We start from the raw sequence: 10,662 nt of genomic DNA on the forward strand, positions 1-10,662 counted from the left end.
ACTCTGACCTCTCCACCCTGTTACTGTAGTCACCACACGCTCTCAAGCACTCTGACCTCTCCACCCTGTTACTGTAGTCACCACACGCTCTCAAGCACTCTGATGTCTCCACCCTGTTACTGTAGTCACCACAGGCTCTCAAGCACTCTGACGTCTCCACCCTGTTACTGTAGTCACCACAGGCTCTCAAGCACTCTGATGTCTCCACCCTGTTACTGTAGTCACCACAGGCTCTCAAGCACTCTGATGTCTCCACCCTGTTACTGTAGTCACCACACGCTCTCAAGCACTCTGATGTCTCCACCCTGTTGACTCTGGTTGTGAGTCACTGCAGATCTGTGGCTGTTCAGTAAATGGGAACTGAAAGGCAGAGATCCACAGTTCATTTAGACTTCACTATACACCTGATTAATATGCACACAGCTGAATTTTGATCATTAAAGGAAATTCCACAGAAATACTATCCCCGTGGTGCACCCCTCCACCTTCCGATCAGAAGCAGAACAGAAACACTGTGTTGCAGCCCGGGCTTAGCCTCTGACAACTGAAACCAGACACTTTCCCCAAGGAGTGCCTAGCAGTTTCTGAATTACAAATCCACTTGTGCAACCTCTGAGCTAAAGTTCAAGAGAGAAGGCAGTAGCCAGTCAAAACCACCAACATCCTGTTCGGAGCCAAGCGAATGAGGAAGTGGACAGGAAGCCTTCTGAGAAACAGGTGAAACTGAAACTCACTGTGCAGTTGTGTGAAACAAATAGAGAGATTCACTATCTTTATAACTTCTTTATGACTTGCGAATCTTAAAATGAGCTTTTAACCATTTCATTCCTCAACCTTATACCTTTTCAACCGATGAAAATGACTGCTATGCTATTGTTTGGAGCCCATATTAAAATTCTATTGAATGATTTTAAGGAATAGCGCCCAGGGTCACATCTGGTCTGTGATTGGAGGAGAAGTGAAGGATAAGATGATGATTGTTGCCAAGTAACCCAGTTCACTGCCTTTGCTAGCTCCATATGCTTATGAAATTAAAAAGCTGATGTTTTTCATTCAGTTCTCCTGACATCCGTACGGAGCCAGAGCACACAGGCGCAGAAGCCCAAACAGCTGCCGGGTTTTTATAAATCTGAGCGGCAGATAGGCTGGGACGTGATGTCGCTACCATGAGATCTGCACACCTGTGGGGCCCTCGAGGAAAGCCACCCACACATTGCACCAGGGGGATTGGCCCCTGCTTAGTCTAACCAACTGCAAGGCACTTTGGATAAAAGTGTCAGCTAAACAACAAATGATTTAAAATCATTCATTCATTCATTCATTATCCTAACCCGCGTATCCTGAACAGGGTCGCAGGGGGGCTGGAGCCTATCCCAGCATACATTGGGCGAAAGGCAGGACTACACCCTGGACAGGTCGCCAGTCCATCGCAGGGCACACACACCATTCACTCACACCCTTACCTACGGGCAATTTAGATTCTCCAATCAGCCTAACCTGCACGTCTTTGGACTGTGGGAGGAAACCGGAGTAGCCGGAGGAAACCCACACGAAGTCAGGACCTCCTTGCTGTGAGGCGGCAGTGCTACCCACTGCACCATCCGTGTCGCCCTTTTTAAAATAATGACTGATAATAAAATAAGGACCTGACCTATAAAAGCTGTATTTATTTATGCATGTATTCTGCCATCTCATCAAAAGACAATCCTCAGAAAACTCCCTGAAATGTCCTGTGCTTTTATGTGTTTGTTTTGCAAAGTTAGAGCAGGATATTAGAAGATCTTCTTAGAAGGAGCTTGGGTTGCACAACAGAAACACCAGGCCCCAAGGTTCAAACTGAAACTAAAACACACTTCCCGATCCACCCACCGTTTGTTTCACACACCTGCACAGTGAGTTTCAGTTTCATCTGTTTCTCAGAAGGCTTCCTGTCCACTTCCTCATTCGCTTGGCTCCGAACAGGACGTTGGTGGTTTTGACTGGCTACTGCCTTCTCTCTGGAACTTTAGCTCAGAGGTTGCACAAGTGGATTTGTAATTCAGAGACTGCTAGGCACTCGTCTGTGAAAGCGTCAGTTGTCAGAGGCTAAGCCCGGGCTGCAACACTTTGCACTGTTTTCATGAGGGGTGTTGGAATGGAACAGAATGGTTTTCAGATCCGTGCCGATAGTCGGCTGATAGCGTTCCAGCCTCACCCACTGTGACAGTGTGACAGAGATGCAGATACGTACATACATCTCCACATGCCATGCAGCAGTACAGCAGTGTGCTCACTGGGACAGTAGCATTCACTGGTGAGCGGGGTGTCCAGTGAAAAGCAAAGCTGTAGTAGTGTCTCCATGGGTTTCTCTGACCTTTATGACGAAGTAACTACAGGCCTATAATAGTTGATGCCCAGGACTGCTCAATCAATCACAATACACACCGCTATCAACCAGGAGAAATCCCATCACAATCCACACTGCTATCAACCAGGAGAAATCCCATCACAATCCACACCGCTATCAACCAGGAGAAATCCCATCACAATCCACACTGCTATCAACCAGGAGAAATCCCATCACAATCCACACTGCTATCAACCAGGAGAAATCCAATCACAATCCACACCGCTATCAACCAGGAGAAATCCCATCACAATCCACACCGCTATCAACCAGGAGAAATCCTAACACAATCCACACTGCCATCAACCAGGAGAAATCCCATCACAATCCACACTGCTATCAACCAGGAGAAATCCAATCACAATCCACACCGCTATCAACCAGGAGAAATCCCATCGGGGGGGGGGCACTGTCTGTCAACCTGGAGCTGAAGTTGGGGATTTGAGGGGGGGGGGGGGGGGTTGCTATGGAAACTGTGAGGAAAGGAGTCTGATGTTAACCTGCATGTCAAGGAGGTGCTTGAGCATGCTCTAAAAATGCGGCAAATTCACCAAAATCGTACAAACCTTTGTGTCCTAGACTAATTGGTGTAACTTGGGGAAATAAGAATTTCTACATTTCTGTCCTCTGCTGCTGGATCGATACCTAACACCTCCACCACAGACAGACAGACCAGGGAGGCTCCAGAGACAGACAGACCTTAATATCACACAAAATAATGTTTCATTTAGTATCTTATGCGAAGCCTGACATGCAGTTATTCATATTATTCTTATCATTATTATTATTATTATTATTATTATTATTATTGACAGGTTGCCGGTAGAAGCCTGTTCACATACTAACAGTATATTTCGACAGGCCTCAGTTATTATTGTTGTTGTTGTAAGTACAGTAGCTTGTTGAAAGGCACAATGGCAGCGCGTCGCCGCGGATCTGAAACTCTTCACGCGTTATGTCATGGGGCACCTCCACCACCAGCGATATGCACGAGCTATCTGACCAAAGAGAGTCAGAACAACTCAACTGCAAACTGGCCCCAGCGAATGTGAGCCATTTTTAATTCCAAGCGTTCCTTCTATATTCCAAAGTACAGTTTGGCATGGTCAACGCTCACCAAAACACATTTTAAAACCGTGATGCATTCATTTGATTACTTAGGACTGGACGCTAGTCTCAAAATAACATGAATTGTTGGCTAGTCTGTGGTTAAATCTGAAGGACAAAGGACCGCGTAATTAAATTCGTTAGAACTTTACCATACAGAGACGTTCACTGATTTATATTCAGATCCACCTCTCTGTGTCTGTGCCAAGACATTATCCAGACAGTATCGGAACAAAACAAATGCTTCTGATAACACTAATCAAGGTGAAAACACAAGATTATTAAAACAGTGACGGAGCAACAGGCGGATATCAGAGAAGCTGAAATGAGCGCTTTCGGCTGCAGGGGAACTCCCAGCAGCCTCGGGAATTAACTGTAATATCTAAAGTTAATGCATCTGCACAATAAGCTGAAAGGTAAACGCGAAATGAAGCTCTTCTTTTCTGAATGAACTAGTATGCAGCGCATGTGGCAGAGATGTATATAGAGGGTTTTGCCGCTGTATTCTCCGGGGCATTTCATGGGAAAAATACACTTTCCTGCGCCCAGAGAGAAACTCGGCTATTTTAGGAGTTTACGTCACGCATTTCGGCTTCGTCCTATAATTATCCCAATTTCATTCCCCCAGAACAACGTCGTGTTTACCTTATAAACGTGTGACTACAGTTTGATAAATTGCGGAGTCTAAAGTTTGTTTTGGCGAAACTTTTATTGGATCGGGCTCTCCAAACTGGAAGAAAAGTAAACCAAGAACAAGACTTTTCTCCCATCCTCTTACCACAAAGACTGCTTTCTTCTGTGGATATTTAACGAACATTTGCAATGTTCACAAAACATCAGGAGCTACGAGGGCAAGTGGCTATTAACGAGACGATTTTGACCAAACGTGGTTTTGGCTTTATAAACATCACTTCGAAACAGGGATTTCCTCAAACATGGCGACAAAATGGTAACATTTAAGCAGTCAAACAATGACCACTGTGAGGGGAATATATGTCTCAATATGTTTTCTAGAAACGGGTGATAGTGTCTGCTTCCTCCCTGTCTCGCTGTAGTCACAAAAAGTAATGCGATATATCGAATGATTTACGCCTACAATAATTTTAACGTTTTTTATTTGTATTTTTTAAAATATGATTTGTTCAGTTTTTATATGTTAAATACAACAAATATGGCAACATGTCCTGAAAACGTTTTATTTTAACAGACATTTGATTTACAGAATGCTTCAGATGTGCATCTGATTTACCATGTAAAAACCTGGTTGGTTACTGAAATAAAATAAAAAACGATGTAACGACTGCATGATCATGTACACAAGCGATAACCTTGAACTGTGGGAAAAAGGACGGGCGTATGAAGAGGAACTGTTGACATTGAAATTCAGCATTAAAAATTATATTCGAATAACGATTGGTACTGAAATTTAAAAAATCTGTGTCCTGATTTCTGTACGTAAATATTGGTGTCACATGTGTGCGCCTGTGTGTGTTTTTAATTCAGTGAGAGAGCACACACACACACGTCAGTCCGCCCGGGGAGGGCAGAGCTGCTTAAAATGCTGTGAATGTGACAGCCAATAGTCCAGACTGCCCGCGTGGGGAAGGTGACGGGAGAAAGCCATGCATAACCAGCGAAGAAGATGAGTGCAAAAACAACACACTCGCAGACACACGGCTGACACTGCGCGAGACGGCGGGGGACGGGGCGCTCTGCTCTACAAGTGACTGGATACGCACGTTCCAAATATCGAGGACAAAAGCGCGCGGACACGGAGAGACAGAGAGGGGGGAGAGCGCGAGAGGGGAGACGACGACGGACCGTGGTGCGAGCAGCGTTACCCTTGGGGGGTAAAAATGACCGTAGTCCCCGGAGAAAACCTCGACGAGACTGTGGCATTGTCCGCCCTGTCCCAGGATGTCTATGACCCGGAGCGCGCGGATCAGGAGTGCTGCGAGAGGGTGGTCATCAACATCTCCGGACTGCGCTTCGAAACTCAGCTGAAAACCCTCGCGCAGTTCCCCGCCACCTTGTTGGGGGATCCAAGGAAGAGGATGCGTTTTTTTGATCCGTTGAGGAATGAGTACTTCTTTGACAGGAATAGACCCAGCTTTGACGCGATACTCTATTATTACCAGTCCGGGGGGCGGCTCCGCAGACCTGTCAATGTGCCCGTGGACATATTCATGGAGGAGATTAAATTTTATGAATTAGGAGAAGAGGTCATCGAAAATTTCAAGGAGGATGAAGGTTTCATTAAAGAGGAAGAGCGCCCGTTGCCAGACAATGAATTCCAACGTCAAGTCTGGCTTTTGTTTGAATACCCGGAGAGCTCGGGGCCAGCGCGCGGAATCGCGATAGTTTCGGTCATGGTCATTCTGATATCGATTGTGATTTTCTGCCTGGAGACCTTGCCCGAGTTCAGGGAGGATAACAGACTGCACGGGGAGCACCTGGCGTTGAACAGAACCGTCCCGATGAAGAAACCGAACCCGTTCACGGACCCGTTCTTCATCGTGGAGACACTGTGCATCATATGGTTCTCCTTCGAGCTGCTGGTCAGGTTCCTGGCGTGCCCCAGCAAGCCCGCGTTCTTTAAAAATATCATGAACACCATCGACATCGTGGCCATCATGCCCTACTTCATCACCCTCGGCCTGGAGCTCGCGGAGCATCAGGGTAACGGTCAGCAGGCCATGTCGTTGGCCATACTGAGGGTCATCCGTCTGGTTCGAGTCTTCCGGATCTTCAAGCTCTCCAGACACTCCAAAGGCCTCCAGATCCTGGGAAAGACGCTTCAGGCGAGCATGCGCGAGCTGGGGCTGCTCATATTCTTCCTCTTCATCGGGGTCATCCTCTTCTCCAGCGCCGTGTACTTCGCCGAGACCGACGACCCGGAGTCGGGCTTCAGCAGCATCCCCGACGCCTTCTGGTGGGCAGTGGTATCCATGACTACGGTGGGCTACGGAGACATGTGCCCGGTCACAATCGGCGGAAAGATCGTGGGCTCGCTGTGCGCCATCGCTGGTGTGCTGACCATCGCGCTGCCCGTGCCCGTCATCGTCTCAAATTTCAACTATTTCTATCACCGCGAGACGGAGCACGAGGAGCAGTTCCAGTACACGCACGTCACTTGTGGCCAGCAGCAGCCCTCTTTCGGAGAATTTAAAAAGAGTGACAGCAAGCCGTCCCTCGCCAAGTCCGAGTACATGGACTCAGACGATTTCGATGCAATAAAATATACTAATTGTAGCCCGCACAAAGCGTACACGGGCAAGCTGACAGATGTATGATTGTAGACTGCGCGGAAACGGACACAGAGAAACGTGCGTTTCTTGTGAGTACAACCCCCACCCCCTCCCCATTCGGCACTTTTGCGTAAATATAAAAGGCCCACCATTCTTGACTTAAGAGGAGGGTTTCTATGACAGGATCATCTGGGCAGGATTACAGAGACGCGATGTGTTCATTCTCCCTCTCTGCTCACTGTCTTCCATTGTCTGCACCCGCGTTACTCAATGCGTAAAGTCCGAGTTTAGCAAGTGAAATCAACCTCATATCCATTATATGCCTAACCTCTAATTGTAGCACTTTATCATCATAACCCTAGAAATGTAGGCTATAAGGTACCAAGTCTAGTTGTGTCATTAAGGAAGTTTACAGGTCTGCTTATTTAGTGAAAATAGCGCGAAAAGAAGGACCCATTAAAATAAACCAGTAATGTACTGAACGCTACTCTTCCACAAGGTCACGCGGAGCCCCTCCCTCCGTGTTCCGTCGGTTTGTTTCGGTCACGTATTTTCCACCGCTCGCTGAAGTGCAGGCGTGATCCGCGCATTAGCGACGGGAATTCGAGGCGCTGGCCGGGGGCAGGCGGCCATGCCATTGTCTTTTATAGCAGGAACGGCGTATGTCCTCCGAGGACCGCGCGTCGCCATCCAAAAACCAGCTGTCACCGGAGCGTGACGAGCAGTCAGCAGCCCGGCCAATACACCGGGCTTAGTGGCTCATGGCAGGCTGAAAAACAACAAAAAATTACTCTTCGTGCTAATTAAAAGCACTTTTAAACACGGATATTATCTAAATAAATAGAATACTGCTACATATATTATATCGTTTCTCCTTGCAGAGGAATTTTATTTAATGTGAATTTTACCCGTCTCGCCACCAAAGCCAGACAGACAGCCTGTAGCCTACAGTGTGGTGCACGGAAGCAGTGCCAATGATAACATATAATCTATATTAAATGGAAACAGTGCAATTTATTTATTGTTAAACATAGCCTACATATTAATGAGATTATAAACTTGATACGGGGATGTGCGCCATATACTGTGAGATACAAATTGTCTGGCGAATTCAATGAGATTTCTAAACCAAGAGTGCCACCGTGTGGCTGAAAGGAAATACTGCAGTGATCTCAGAAGATGCTGTGTTTCTATGGCAACCTTCCAGACCGTTCTTCTTGCGTTCATAAGACAGCCCGCGAGCTACGCGGTGGAAAGCTTCACGCCGTCGTTTAGCAAATGAGAGTATAGCCACAGTGTAATCCAGTATGCTAATTAATGTGGACACGAATATACAGACCTGTCATCTTTAATGTTTTTCGGACCTATATCTTGACCAACTTAAAAAGACCCAACAAAAATATTTAAAACGCAAAGCAGGAGAGGGTTTTGCGTCTTTGTACAACACACGTACTCCAATGAATGAGCTATTCAAGTGAATGGTTAGTTGATTTATGAAAAACATTTATGAAAATTAAATATGCACAGACCTCGCTTTATTTGGGCTATTGGGAAGACGCAGACTGAACGAGCATAATGTCGCCATGAGGCCAATTGTGGGGAAATATGGGCCAGAACCACACCTCTTCAACCAAAGAGAAGTACAAAGAGGATAATAACTTATTTCCATGAAATTCCGTTTTCACCCACACCTCGCTTTGTTGCATCGCCATTTAAAGAGATAAGGAATCATATTTTACATGCCCTTTGCTGTGGTGCAAGGATACCAAGACTCGGATTCCGATTGGAGTGTGGCGGTGACGCGTCATCGTACATTACACATGGCACGACCGTGAATGCAAATGAGCGCGAAGACCTGGCCATGGCACGTGAGCGCTTTACTAATGCCTTCCACTGCTTCGGGATGCGGATGTGACGCACACCAAGGAGACGCGCGCGGACATCCGCAATGAAGGTGAGTTTCTAATTAAATGCTCTAGAGGTGACATAAAGCCTCTTTCAAGAGGCAGTTCAGTCCGAATCAAATATTAAATATGAGAAAAATATGAGTACCAGAACATACATCATTTCTGTTAAGACACCAATGTATTTGGTTGTGGTACCCCTTTTGCTGTAAAGCACTTAATTAAATCATGAGATCAAAAGCGTATGCACATGTATAAGTATAATAATAATTCATTAAAAAATATTATTATTTCAACAGCTTTAATGACTAACCTTTATACCCACATTATACCCACATTATACCCACATTATACCACATTATACCCACATTATACCACATTATACCACATTATACCCACATTATACCACATTATACCCACATTATACCACATTATACCCACATTATACCACATTATACCCACATTATACCACATTATACCACATTATACCACATTATACCATAATGTGTGTGTCCAGGTATGCTGAGGATCAGGTAAGATCATTAAATTAAGCAATCTCATTTTGGGCTCAAAATCTCTCAAAGTCCTGAGACCGGACTCACAAGGCGACTAAAAGGTTTAGATGACTGCCTTGATGAAGGGCAGTCAATCATAACAACAATGAGCTGAGTATCTTCAGTCATTATTTTGGTCATTTTTAGGTTTGCTTGTTTGGCTACAACCCCCAAAGATCCAACCAAAACTAAAGAAAAAAATAAAAATGTGAGCCAATGTTGTCATCAGGGGATAAATGATTTGTTACCCAAGAAGAAACGCTAAATATTGCTTGTAACCAATTTAGTTGAAAATGCACCCAAACATGCAATATTCAGACAGACAGAGTAATCTGCTCTTATCGTTGCCATGGAGACACCGGTCATCACTGCTACTCACAGAATTATTAACTGCAGGATTTTCGGTTCAGAAAAGGAGCAACATTTTAAAAAATGCCGCAGTTTTACAGTCACACCGGAGATTAAGAAGCCCAGCGGTGTTGGAACAATGCCATGTTCGGACACAATAACACTTGCTTTTAAGGTAGGGGTGGTCACTCACAGAATGAGTGGTCACACCAGGAAACAGACACTAGGGGGCAGTGTCTGCTTAATGTATTGTAATAATAACAAATAAATTCTGTCCATAGTCCTGAAAGACATTGCCAACAATAAGAAATACCATGGTAATCACAAAAAGAATACAAATGTTGATGAAATGTCTTAATACTGATTTTAAGATTGGATGAGAATGAATCAGTTAATCAGGAATGGAAATAACTAGGATTTATTCACACATGAATTTACACCTCAAAATGAGCGTTGTCATCAATTAACTAGAATATTTCTGATGAATCCCATTTGAACTGTTTCGGTGAACATTGAGTTGAGCAGGCCCATACACTACCTGTCTGGTAGTTCAGGTTTACGTTATGTTTACGTTATGTTTACGTTATGTTTACGTTATGTTTACATTATGGATAGTCAGTCACACAGCTTTGTAGAGGATGGTGTAAAAATCTCCACATGTCAGAATGAAAACACATGTATGCCTTACCCCATTCGCCCCAGGTAGGCTCGTGTGGATGTACAGTATATATTAATATTAATGGGGCGGGGGCACTACTGGAACACGTGAGAAAACACACACACACACCGAAGAACACACATACAGAGAAGCACACACACACACATTAACATACAGAGAAGCACACATACAGAGAAGCACACACACAGAGAAGCACACACACACACACACCAAAGCACACATACAGAGAAGCACACATACAGAGAAGCACACACACACACATTAACATACAGAGAAGCACACATACAGAGAAGCACACACACACCGGAGCACACATACAGAGAAGCACACACACACCAAAGCACACACACAGAGACGCTCTTTAAAAGAACCACAAAAACAGTCTGTGGCAATCTAGTGAGAGGATCATAACTAATCTAATCAAACCACATCTCTA

General features: G+C 45.1%; 1 protein-coding gene across 1 annotated transcript; it reads left to right on the forward strand.

The window, feature by feature from the left end:
• The first annotated feature begins 5,173 nt into the window (after window positions 1–5,173).
• Window positions 5,174–7,229, forward strand: LOC133119000 (shaker-related potassium channel tsha2-like). The gene has a single exon (XM_061229348.1). It carries the CDS (start codon window positions 5,350–5,352, stop codon window positions 6,784–6,786), a length of 1,437 nt encoding a protein of 478 aa, XP_061085332.1. The 5' UTR covers window positions 5,174–5,349; the 3' UTR covers window positions 6,787–7,229.
• Window positions 7,230–10,662: the final 3,433 nt, after the last annotated feature.

This window comes from Conger conger, chromosome 19 (assembly GCF_963514075.1).
Source record: "Conger conger chromosome 19, fConCon1.1, whole genome shotgun sequence".
NCBI classification, from domain to species: Eukaryota; Metazoa; Chordata; class Actinopteri; order Anguilliformes; family Congridae; genus Conger; species Conger conger.